The following is a 12947-nucleotide window of genomic DNA, read 5'->3' on the forward strand; positions in this document are numbered from 1 at the left end:
TCGCTCCTTTTTAAGGCTGAATAATATTCCAGTGTGTGGATGGACCACGCTCTGTGCATCCACTCAGCCACTCATCGGCCTCTGGTTGTTTCCACTTCAGGGCTATTGTGAATCATGCTGTTGTGAACATTCAGGTCGAGGTTTTCGTGTGGACGCGTCTGCATTTGTCTTGAGTGGACGCCTAGAAGCGATTATAGTCATAGGTGGATGATATTTAACCTTTTGAGGAACTGCCTGTTCTCCACAGAAGATGCCCCATTTTCCATGCCCATCAGCAGTGTATGAGAGCTCCTATTTCTCCACATCCTTTCCAACACTTACTGTCTTTTTTTTTTTTTTTTTGGTGAGGAAGATTGGCCCTGAGCTAACATCTGTTGCCGATCTTCCTCTTTTTTTTCTCCCCAAAGCCTCAGTACATAGTTCTATATTCTAGTTGTAGGTCATTCGAGTTCTTCTATGTGGGTCGCTGCCATGTGCTTGGCTTGGTGAGCGGTGTGTAGGTCCGCTCCCAGGATCCGAACCAGCAAATCCCAGGCTGCCGAAGCGGTGTGTGCAAACTTAACCACTGCGCCACCAGGCTGGCCCCTGTTACTGTCTTTTTGTCTCTGGCCATCCCAGTGGGTATGCAGTAGCGTCTCATTGTCATGTTGTGCTTTTCCCTGATGACAAATGCTGTGAAGCCTCTCTTCATGTGCTCATCAGCCACCTGTATACCTTCTTGGGAAAAGTGTCTCTTAAGCTCATTTGCCCATTTTTCAATCGGGCCGTTCGTCTTTATTATTGACTGGGAAGAGTTCTTTATATATTGTGGATACAAGTTCCTGTTCAGAGATGGGATTTGCCAGTGTTTTCTCCCATCCTATGGGTTGTCTTCCCCCTCCCTTCTTTTTTTTGGAAACCATTGAGTACAGGGCTTTATTCTTTACAAAATAAAACGATCAGAAAGGATATTTACTAAAATGTTAAGAGTGGTTATCTATGTCAGAGTTAGCAAACCATGGCCTGAGGGCCAAGTCCGGCCCACCACTTGCTTTTGTAAATAAAGTTTTATTGGCACACGGTCACGCCCATTCCTTTACAAGGTGTCCACAGCTGCCTTCACGGAGTTCAATACTCTGAACAGACGTCCTCTGACCAGCAAAGCTGAAAATACGTACCGTCTGGTCCTTTAGACAAGAAGTTTGCTGACCTCTAGTCTATAGGGTGGAACTGGGGGTCATTTGTTTTTTTTAACTTTTAAAATTTTTGTCCATTGAAACAACTCTGATTTCCATGTTTGTTCTGTCTTATCTTTTTCGTAGATGAAAATGAACTGGCGGTTTTGACTCAGGAGAATCATTTATACTATGGCAACCTGGGAGTCCTGTCGCGCTCTCTAGTCAAAGTAGGGTTCTCACGCGGTCGGTAAGGAATAATGGTCTTGTTCTCAAATGTCCAATCCTCTTTCTTTTTATAAAAAAATTATTTTATTGAGGCCATATTGGCTTATGACGCTGTAAATTTCAGGGGTACATTATTGTATATCGGTTTCTGTAATGGACGGCATCATGCTCGCCACCCGTAGACTAGTTTTTGTCCGCCACCATGCGTGTGCGCCCCTTTACCCCCTCACTCTCCTCCCACCCCCCTGCCCTCAGGCAACCACCAATCTCTTTTTCGTATCTATGTGTTTGTTTATCCCCCACATATGAATGAAATCATATGGGGTTTGTCTTTCTCTGTCTGACTTATTTCACTCAGCATAATACCCCCCTAGTCCATCCATGTTGCAAATGGCACGATTTTGTCTTTTTCGTGGCTGAGTAGTATTCCATTGTGTATATAGACGACATCTTCCTTATCCATTCATCCATTGATGGGCACTTGGGTTGCTTCCACATCTTGGCTGTTGTGAATAATGCTGCGATGAATATAGGGGTGTAAGGCAAAGGAAACAAAAGAAAAAAATAAGCCAATGGGACCACATCAGACTAAAAAGCTCTTGCACAGCAAAGGAAACCATCCACACAAACGAAAAGACAGCCGGCCTCCTGGAAGAAAATATTTGCAAATCACATGTCCATTTCTGTTCCTGAAGGGTAGAAATCGCTGTAGTTATTAAAAGATTAATATTGCTATTTTTTTAAAGATTTTATTTTTTTCCTTTTTCTCCCCAAAGCCCCCCGGTACATAGTTGTATATTCTTCATTGTGGGTCCTTCTAGTTGTGGCATGTGGGACGCTGCCTCAGCGTGGTTTGATGAGCAGTGCCATTCTGTGCCCAGGATTCGAACCAAAGAAACACTGGGCCGCCTGCAGTGGAGTGCGCGAACTTAACCACTCAGCCATGGGGCCAGCCCCTGATATTGCTGTTTTTAATAGCAATAATTTAACTTTAGTTTTCATCAATATTAAATTATGACCATTAATTGAATATTTCATAATTTCAATGATAATAGTAATTTTAATATTCAATTTAAAATAACACTGGCGGCTGAAAGTTCCTTAGAATACGGCAGGTGCTGGTCTGAGCGCCCTCCGTCTGTTTCCTCATTAACCCTGACCATTGTCTTAAGAAGTAAATCCTTATGTCGTCCCCATTGGACAGAGGGCAAAACCGAGGCACAGAGAGGTGCCGACATTTGTCTGAGGTCACAGAGGGAGGCGGTGGCGGCGCTGGGCTCGTCTCCGGTTTTCTTGTGCATTTTGCTTCTGTATTTCACAAGAGCATCTGTTTCAAGAAAGCGGACTCACAGCCTCACGTCTGTGCTTCCGTGTGCTGGTTTGGTCCACGTTCTTTAAACCCCGATCACAAGCTGGAATTTCAATCTCCCAGAAAGAACTAGAATGGCTTGATCTCAGCAACCCTTTTTCTCTCAGTTTGCAGACCAAAACATCTGGTCCCAGGAGGCAGCCCTGATGTTCACGAATGTGGGGATGCTGGAAATCCTGACCCCCCTTCCTGACTCGGTCTTCCTGGCGTTCGATTTCCAGAAGTGCCCTGTGAACATCCAGGCGATTCTCATGGACCCCAAACTCCAAGTGGACGTCTGCAAAGTAGGTGACCCCAGCTGTGGAGATCAACGTTCGTGGCGCTCGTTTTGAAAAGACAAATCTCACAAGCCAGGGGTGGGTTCTGTAGCAGGCAACGACACGTTAAACTTGAATTTCACATAAATCGCTAAATCTGGCAGCCAGCCACCAGAACCCCAAAGGGGGCGCCCTCAGCTTAGACAATTTCGTGTCTCTTATTTCAAACAGAAACATATTTCCCTTTTATTAGATGCTCTTTGTAACAACCCTCAGCATTGTTCAGAAGAGAATAAATGATGTGGTTGTCACAGTTACCATCCTTTTTAACTAGTCAAATGGACCATTTTGGTTCCACAGTAACTCACCCAGAGGGTCTCTGGAGGGGAAGATACGATGGGGCTCAAGGTATTTGTCTGGGCTTGGTATCCACCGAGCTATGGGCATCAGCCTTGTCTGGGCCAAACAGACTGATTAAAGAGGGGGGAAATTATAGAAATATGGAAATGTGTATGTCTCAAATTGGCTTCATTGTTCTGCAAGTGGCAGAAAATCAGAATCAAAAGGGCTTAACCCAGAAAGGCTGCTGTTGACTCATTTAGCCAAAAAGTCGGAAAGGGGAAGGCTTCAGGTAAGGCTTGATCTAGTAACTCAAATCATGCCACCAAGGAGCCAGCTTCTCTCCAGCTCTCCACTCTGCCTGCTGGGGCGCTCCATGCTTCATGCTGAGGCTCCATCTAGATGCTTCTGGGAAGCCCCAGGCTCTCGTATCACAGCAGCAGGCTGGCCACCAACACTGCAGACCTGGCACCCTCACACAGTGTCCTGGGCGAGAGAGAGGGTCTCTCACCAGAGCTCTGCAGAAGCCAAGAGAAATCCCAGCAACGTCTCCCACATCTCATTGGCTCAGAGAGGATGACACGCCCATTCCTGGCCCAGTTGCATGGCCAGGGGTGAGCAAGTGAGAATCCACTCCGTGGGGGCTGGCCTGGTGGTGTAGTGGTTAAGTTTGCACAATTTGCTTTGGCAGCCACAGCTTTGCAGGTTCAGATCCCAGGCACATACCCAGCACTGCTCATCAAGCCATGCTGTGGTGGAGTCCCACATGTCAAATAGAGGAAGACTGGCCAATCTTCCTCACCAAAAAAACCCCACAAAAAACCAAAACCCACTCCTTGAGACAGTGGTGGGGTCAGCCCACCAGGTCACACGCCCCAGGACACGTGAAAGGGTGGTTCCCCAAAGGAGATACTCCCCGGCTGCTGCACAAGCAAGACTAGAAGTTTCCATCCCTAGTGGGAACCACTGACTGCCCTTCGTTTTGGGGGAACAGAGGCTTGATTTCTTTTAATTTTATTTTTTTGCATTTCTAACTAGGTAGAACTTCTGCAAGGGGAGTTTGAAAACAAAATGTACACCATTGATATGAATAGTGCGTTGGAGTTGACAGCACTGATGATACCCCGGCCTGGCATGTCCCCGGTGCCGCTAGTAAGGACATCTCCTTCTCTGTTTGACGAGCGTTTCCGATATGTGTCTTTCCCAGCGTCCTTGGCCCCGCGCCCCTGTGCCTGTTATTCCCAGACCCTGGAAAGTCTCTGGCAGCACCCGGTGGAGAGACGAGTGTCTCTCTCCGTCTTTCTCCTCAACTGGCCTCCTCGTGTCTGGACGTGATGGGACCCAAGGCGGTCCGGCTGCCCGCCCGGCCCCGTTTCACGTTCTCTGGGACTCAGTCTCCACCCTTCGTGCCAGCGGCCCCCTCCCCTGCCCTGAACTCCTTTTCCTCTTGCTTTGGCCAGAGCCGGCTTCTGCTGCTTCCAGCCAAGAGCCCCGACTCATGCCACCTCCCCTCCTGCAGCGGGAGGCGCCTGAGAAAGCGGGTGTCCCTGGGCCCGGATGCCTGGGTGCAAGAAATCCAGCTGGAAACAGGGGTTGATGGATGTCAGGATGTGGGGTGGTGTCCAGCCAGCCGGGTGGGCCCCAGACCTGGGGTGGGGGCCCCCTGGGGGACACACGCTGCCTCTCCCTCTCATCCCACCATCTCTCGTCTCGGCCTCCCTCTGCGGGGTGGGCGCCAGGCCCCTCCATGCTCTGGGGTCACGGCTGCTCCTTGTAGCTGTCTGCAGCACGGGGCTGAGGGGCCACAGCTGGGGGGTGGCTGAGGCCGGGGCGCATCTGGGGGCTGGACTGGCAGCTGCATGGGCGGAGCAAGCTGGGTTTGCGGTCTCAAGGTGCGCTGGGGTGTGGCCGTGCGTGCGTGCCCGTGGGCGCTCCATCGATGCCTCTCCTGTGCCACCCCCAGGTGATGGTGAGCAACCCCCACTCCCTGGGGCTGCAGGCTGTCATCTACGAGGATGGCTACACCTACGACGGGAACACCAAGCACAGATTGGTGAGCCTGCCGCCCTGCCCGAGGCCACTCGGAGAGAGGAGGGGCCCGACCAGGTCCAGGTGCCTTCTGCTCAGCCCCTCGGCCTGCCCCTCCTTCTTCCTCCTGCCCATCCTTTTTTTTTTTTTTGAGGAAGATTAGCCCTGAGCTAACTGCTGCCAATCCTCTTCTTTTTGCTGAGGAAGACTGGCCCTGAGCTCACATCCATGCCCATCTTCCTCCACTTTATACGTGGGACGCCTACCACAGCATGGCGTGCCAAGTGGTGCCATGTCCGTGCCTGGGGTATGAACCAGCGAACTCTGGGCCACCAAAGCGGGACATGTGCACTTAACCGCTGCACCACTGGGCTGGCCCCCCTCCTGCCCATCCTTGCACGCACCTGAGGAGGGCGCTGCAGAATTTGGAGGGGACGTGGCCGTGCCCTTCCCCACCCTGGGCAGGCAGCAATTACTCAGACAAGTGATGTCATCAAGGTGTCACACGGGAGAGGCGCGGAGGACATGACACGGAGGGCATGAGACTTGTGTTAGCTGGGTAAACTGAGGCATCAGGACGGAGGCGAACCAGGGGGACCAGGAGGGGGCTTGGCCAAATTTGGGCCTGGGGCATCCACAGGGCCAAGCCAGGCCTCACAGTCACACCCGGGTTTGGACTGGACCCCTGAAGCCTGGATGGAGTCGGGCAGTTTCCACAGGACGGGGGCCAGACCGGCACGAGTCAGCCACAGCCAACTCTGTGGACCGGTCCTTGTCACATCCCAGCTAAACACGGTGGGGGACAAAGTCACACCTCACTGTGGGTCCCCAGGACAAAGGCAGTGAGGGAAGGAAGGAGCGTGGGGCCGTCATTTCCATGAGCTCCCAGAAGCCTTGCACGGGCTGTGGAATCAGAACCGGAGGAGGGATGGACAGCTCCCAGGTTCCCCGTCCCCCTGCCCCCCGCCAGCCTCCGTCCCTCCCCGGACCCCGACTTCGGGACTGCCCCTGGCTGTGCCACCGTTGCCATCAGTGTTTTCTCTCTCGGTTCCACAGAACATTTCCCTGATGCAGCAGCACCACTGGGGCAGGGCCGATCCCAACTTCACCTCCAGGTAGGTCATCCCTGGACGGTGGCAGGTGGCTCCCGGGGTGTCTGCGGGGTCCCTTAGCAGGAGCCGGGGAAAGCAGGGCCGAGATCCAGACTCCTCCTCTCCGAGGACAGTAAGGCAGGAGCTACTGAAAACACTTTGCAAGTGGCAGTTCCTCAAAATTAAACAGAATTTCCGTATGATCCAGCAGTTCCATTTCTGGGTTTATACCCAAAAGAATTGAAGGCAGGGTCTCAAAGAGACATCCACACCCCGAGCTCAGTGCAGCAGCATTCACAGCAGCCAAAACATGGAAGCAACCCCAGCGTCCGTGGATGGATGATGGGTCCACACAGTGTGGTCCAGCCACACACTGGAATATTATGCATCCGTGAAAAGGAAGGCAATCCTGACGCCTGCTCCAATGTGGATGGACCTTGAGGACACGATGCTCAGTGACATGAGTCAGACACAGAAGGACAAACACTGTGGGGTCCACTCACAGGAGGTCCCTAGCGTATATATTTCAACAACAAAGTAGGCTCTAATTCTGTATACAGAACTTTGTAACACTGTATTGTATACTGTAATCAAAATTTGCTAAGAGAGTAGAACTTAAATGTTTTCACCGAAAGAAAAATAAAGATAAAGATGTGAGGGATGGATATGTTAATTACCTTGATGGGGAAATCCTTTCACAATGCATACGTTTATCAAACCAGCGCATTGTAACTTTAAATATATTACAATTTTATTTGTGAATTATACCTCAGTTAAGCTGAAAAAAGTCAAGGAAAAGTTTAAAAAAAAGAACTTCGCATGTTATTCGTATAGAATATTTGTTCCTCTCTCGTGCAGTGAGTCTATTTGAAAATCACTCAATTACTCATGCTCTTGGCCGTAAAAAAAAATCAGTTCTCCAGTAGAGATTTTCAGACCACATTCTCAGACCTTAATCCAGTAGAAAGAGAACTCAGCGACGAAAAAGTAGAAAGCAACACCAATACCCAAAATCCCCTTTACTTGGAAATCAAGGAACGCCCTTGTAAATAATCCTTGAATCAGAGAATTGATGGAATCCACCGAAAATACACTCAGGAAAATTTATACCCCAAGCACTTTCATTATTAGGGAAAAAAATGGACTGATGGTAAATGAACTAAATATTTAACTTGATGAACCAGAGTAACAATAAAAAGAAATTGAGAGAAGGGAATTAACAATGATGGAAACTGAGATTTATTAACTAGAGGGCAAAAAGACAGTATAAAGTCAAAGTGAAACAAACAGCCGGGTCTTCAGAAGACCAGTTTAAGAGAGAAAACCCTATGATCCTGATGCAGGAGAAAAGAGAGAATTAAAATGAACACTAGGAATGGAAGATGAAGGTAAAAGGATGGAGACAGAGGCTATTAAAAGGATAATGAGGAAACATTATATGCAGGTAAGTGATCAGAAAATTGAGGGTCAGGTGTTCTTTTCAATAAGTTATTATATATGGATTAACAAAACTGACTCAAGAAGAGGTAGAAACTTGAGGGACAGTGGGGCCACCATGAGTGAGCAGAGGTTCTTGGTCAATATTCCAGAAGGAATGGATGAATGAATAAATGGATGGATGAATAGACAGGATAGATGGATGGATGGATGGATGAATAAATGGATGAATGGATGGATGGGATGGATGGATGGATGAGTGTATGGTGAATGAATGGATGGATGGATGGACAAATGGGTGGGTGAGTAAATGGATGAATGGATGGATGGATGAATGGACAGATGGATGGATGAGTGGATGGCGAATGAATGGATGGATGAATGAAAAGATGGATGGATGCATGGATGGGTGACTAGATCGATGGATGGATGAATAAATGGATGAATGGATGGATTGGATGAATGGATGGATGAATAGATGGATGAATGGATGGATGGATGAGTAGATGGATGGATGGATGAATGGATGGATGAATGGATGGATGAATGGATGGATGGATGAGTAGGTAGACGGATAGTTGAATAAGTGGATGGATGAATGATGGATGGGATGGATGGATGAGTGTGGTGAATGAATGGGTGGGTGGATGGATGGATGGATGGACAAATGGGTAGATGAGTAAATGGATGAATGGATGGATGAATAAATGGATGGATGGATGAATGGACAGATGGATGGATGAATGAAAGGATGGATGGATGGATGGGTGACTAGATCGATAGATGGATGAATAAATGGATGGATGGATGGATGAATGAATGGATAAATAGATGGGTGGGATGGATGGATGAATGTGTGGTGAATGGATGGATGGACAGATGGATGGACAAATGAATGGATGAGTAAACGGATGAATGGATGGATGAATGGATAGATGGATGTATGAGTTGATGGTGAATGGATGGATAGATGGATGATTGATAGGTGAATGGATGGAAGGATGAATAAATGGATGGATGGATGAGTGGATGAATGGGTGGATGGATGGATGGATGGATGGATGAGTAGATGGATGGATGGATGGGTTGGCAATGCTTTTTACTGCAACAGCGGTGTGCAATAACATGCACTCCCATTGCCTTGCAGCATAAGGAGACCCACGATGTCTACCATCACTGTGGACATAGCCAACAAGGAAATTTCATGCGTGGACCTCAAGCCACTGGTACGTCCCAAACTTGCTGTGCCATATCATTTGTCATTAGCGTTAAGAATAATAGCACCGGGCCTTGGCTGGCTTTTCCCTGAGGGGCTGGCCGAGCCCACATTCAGGATCTGGAAATGGAAGTGATTCTGTCCCAGTTGCTGGGGTCACTGCCCCTCCCCCCTCACCATCTCCCAGGGCTGCCCCTCATGACTCACCATCCTCGAAACAGCTGTGTCAGTCCTGGTTCTTGGGTTGTCTCCAAGGTTTGCTCCTGGGCAACCCAGTCCTGGGGGACGTTGAGTGCTGGGTGCTGTCCCCGGGACGGCCATTTGGGCTGCAAGCCATAGCCACCTCTGAACCTCCTTAAACCAGAGAGGGCCGTTTTTATGAGGGCACAGCGGCATTCCCCTGGCAGAGCCCACAGCATGGCGGACAATGGCTGTCCATTGGTCGGACAGCCCAGCGTGGCTGATGGATCTGGCATCCACCCTGGTTAGACGTGAGAGGACAGGTGACAGAAAAGGGGGTGTGTGCTATGCTGACCCCCAAGGGCCCATGGGACCAGGTGAAGATGTCCCCTCGCCTTGTGGCAGCATCTCAGTGCCAGCTGGCATCTGCCTCCACACCCTGATCCCGCACACCGTGTCCTACCTCCCTCCTCTGGGTGTCGCAGGAGGATGCGTCCTTGGCTTTCTGTCTGAATCCTCTAAGTCGGCAAGTCCCAGATGCTCCAGCAAAGTGTCCCCGAGGGCAGAGGAAGTGAGGGGCCACCCCGGAGGGGGCTCGGAGGGGAGAGAGGTCAGAAAGAGGACTTTTCTTCAAAGATTCATGGCGGCTGTGAAAAATCGATAGACCCCAGCTACAACGTGGAGGGAGCTGGAGGACGTGATGCTCAGGGACATGAGCCAGACACAGAGGGACACACACTGTGTGGTCCACTCACAGGAGGTCCCCAGAGGAGCCACATCCACAGAGACAGAAAGTGGATGGGGGGCCAGGGGCTGGGGGAGGGGCGGGAGTCAGTGTTTCATGGGGACAGAGCTGCAGTTTGGGGAGATGGAAAGTTCTGGAAATGGATGGAGGGGATGGTGGCACAACCGTGTGAATGTGCCTCATGCCACTGAGTTGTGCACTTAAAATGGTTAAAATGGTAAATTTTATGTTATGTATATTTACCACAATTAAAAAAAATTGATACGAATCTTGCATTCTGCCCCGTGGTAAATCATGTCTGTCTTTCTAGAAATCTGCTCTTTCAAACACCAACATTCTCTCTGCCCTGTGGGTTTTGTGCACCCTTGTCTATTTCTAAGGGTGCCACTACACCCAGTTTGAGAAGCGTGTCTCTAAGGCTGCAGGTTGACCCCAACTCGCTCTTTCACTCTTTTCTCCTTTCTGTTTGTTCGTGGCAGCCCATTCTTTCTTTCTCTTCCTTCCTTCCCTCCCTCCTTCCACTCTCTCGCCCTGTGTATGCCAAGCATTGTCCTGGGCCGTATAAATTTGGGTTTCTGGTCACTGCGAAGCCACTAAGAGGTCGGCGGGCCATGGGGGGACCTCCGCCGCGCCCCAGGCTCTCAGGACGTGAGCTTCAGTGGCCGTCACAGCGGGTCCCAGGCGCCTGGGTCACCGTGCCGGGATCCAGCCTCACCATTTCTGTCCCTCCTGGGGGCGCACGTGTCCCTGCGTGGGTTTTCACCGTGGCCGGGCTCTCGGTGGCCGTCGACGACACACGGCAGCATCCTTCTCTCTCTCTCTGTGCAGACGGCGCTCGTCTCGGTGGGTTGCGACCTGGAGAAAAAGATTGTCATCCAGAAGTGAGTGTGTTGTTGACCTCCGGCGGGGCGGGGGGAAGTGGGGACGAGCCTGGTCACCATGGCAGACGCCGCGTGACGTTGTCCTGCCTACGTTTGTACGTGTTTTAACGTTTCCACGGTGGACACTTCAATGATCAATGCTAGCAGGTTCAGTCTGAGTTTCTGGCACGGTTTGGGTGACAGTTGCATTCTCTTCCCGCTCCCTGAGTGGCCGAGGGTGGGGGTGGGGGTAGGGGCGCCCTGACGCCCGATGCTGGCTGAGTCCTGTGGCCAATTTAATGCTACCACCCAGAGTCGTCTGCGGGCTCACAAAATTCCTGAAGCTGTAACAGCTTTGCCGTAAAGAGAGCGGAGACGATACTTGTCACTTGGGTAACCAATGAAGGCTGTGTATCCAGAATTTATAAAGAATTCCTACAAGTCAATTTAAAAAAAAAGATGAACGAATAGAAAAAAAAAATAGGCAAAAGGCTTAAAGAGGCACTTCCACCAAAAAAAGAAAAGAAACTCAAATGGATGATCTACACGTGACATGCGCTGCAAAATGGCAGCTTGTATTATTCACCCAGCAGCGTAGCCAAATTCACGACGCCTGGCCAGTGGCAAGTGCTGGCAAGGATGGGGACCGCCCGGCGGCCTCCGGAACCCCCAGACGCTGCTGCCAGGTGTGTCCATTTTCCAGCTGCTTTGAAAAGCGCATCTTTCCACCCACAATTCCACTCGTGCACATTTGCACGGGCATAGATTCTAGAATGTTCCTCAGCAGCGTGATTTTTAATAGCTTCAAACAGAAGCAACCCAACTCAAATGTCCGTCAACTGGAGGAAGGATCCGCTAGGCCTGGTGTTTTGATTCGATGGCCTGGCATAGCCGAGAAAGCAAACCACACGGAATTCCCCGGATGGAGCGGAGCGTACAGACATCCGGGCCCAGCCCAGATCCTGCTCGCCATCGTCTTCCTCCAGCAGGAGGAATTAGGGTTCCCTGGAGAAGAGGCCGACTCCAGGCCGGGAAGGGAGGTTGCAAGACGAGACTGGAGCATCTGGCAGAACCAGAAACTCAGGAAGAAGGGCTCAAAAGTCAAACCAATGGGGATATAGTCAAAGGGAAGGATTCGCGATTCTTCGGTTCCGCGTGTGGTCGGGCAGCTCGTCAGCATCTTGTCTTGTCTGCAGCGAAATTACAGCCTGTTACAATGGCATCCTCGACCCCGTGGCCCTGCAGGACAATTACAGCTACGTCATCGAGAGGTGAGCTGGGGACCCCCTCCACCCCCTCCCTCCCGTCACCTCCCGTGACCGTGGGCCCCCCTCCCACCCCTCGCTGGCCTGCCACCAGCTTCCCGAGCCCAGCCACCGGGGCATCTGAGCTAGTGGGATCAGCCAGACACTGTCAGCCAAGGCAGCAGAGTGGTGGGCTGAGGTGACCCTCCATGCAGTGCGGCTGGCCCCCAATGCCACCAAGTGGGCCTGGGCTCCGGGTGGCCCTTCTTGGCGCTTGGTGCCCAGCACCGGGAGGCCCTCCCACATCGATGCAGCCCTGGCGGGGAGGACCTGAGTGTGTTTTGTATGACCCGGCCCCGCGGATACAAGCCAAGAGTCAGTCACCCGCCAGACCCACGGCCGAGGCCAAAACTGGCGCTGCTGGGCTTGCTGACCGGGGAGCCACAGTCAGACCTCCTGGGCACATGGAGGAGGGGGTGTCAGGGGCTCCAGGGGAGGAGAAGCGATGGGATGTGTGTGTGAGAGACAGAGACGCGGAGAGAGACAGAGATGGAGAGACAGAGACAGAGAAGAGAGAGACAGACACAGAGAGACACAGAGAGACACAGAGATGGAGACACAGAGAGAAACAGAGATGGAGAGACAGAGACACAGAGAGAGACAGAGATGGAGAGAAGAGACACAGAGAGGTGGAGACACAGAGAGAGACAGAGATGGAGAGACAGAGACACAGAGAGAAACAGAGATGGAGAGAGAGACACAGAGAGAAACAGAGATGGAGACCCAGAGAGAGACAGAG

At 51.0% G+C, this 12947-nt stretch overlaps 1 protein-coding gene across 15 annotated transcripts in view; it reads left to right on the plus strand.

Annotated features, from left to right (window-relative positions):
* CATSPERD (cation channel sperm associated auxiliary subunit delta) overlaps positions 1–12947 on the plus strand; it is a 41624-nt gene that overhangs the window by 24218 nt on the left and 4459 nt on the right. For all 15 annotated transcript variants that reach the window (XM_070624734.1, XM_070624746.1, XM_070624733.1 and 12 more), the window contains 8 exons: positions 1302–1384; positions 2859–3035; positions 4386–4499; positions 5311–5400; positions 6432–6490; positions 9051–9129; positions 10873–10925; positions 12101–12175. In XM_070624734.1, the coding sequence (XP_070480835.1) occupies positions 1302–1384; positions 2859–3035; positions 4386–4499; positions 5311–5400; positions 6432–6490; positions 9051–9129; positions 10873–10925; positions 12101–12175 (730 nt within the window). The remainder of the gene's footprint in view (positions 1–1301; positions 1385–2858; positions 3036–4385; positions 4500–5310; positions 5401–6431; positions 6491–9050; positions 9130–10872; positions 10926–12100; positions 12176–12947) is intronic.

The sequence above is a fragment of the Equus przewalskii genome, chromosome 6 (genome assembly GCF_037783145.1).
Source record: "Equus przewalskii isolate Varuska chromosome 6, EquPr2, whole genome shotgun sequence".
Lineage (NCBI taxonomy): Eukaryota > Metazoa > Chordata > Mammalia > Perissodactyla > Equidae > Equus > Equus przewalskii.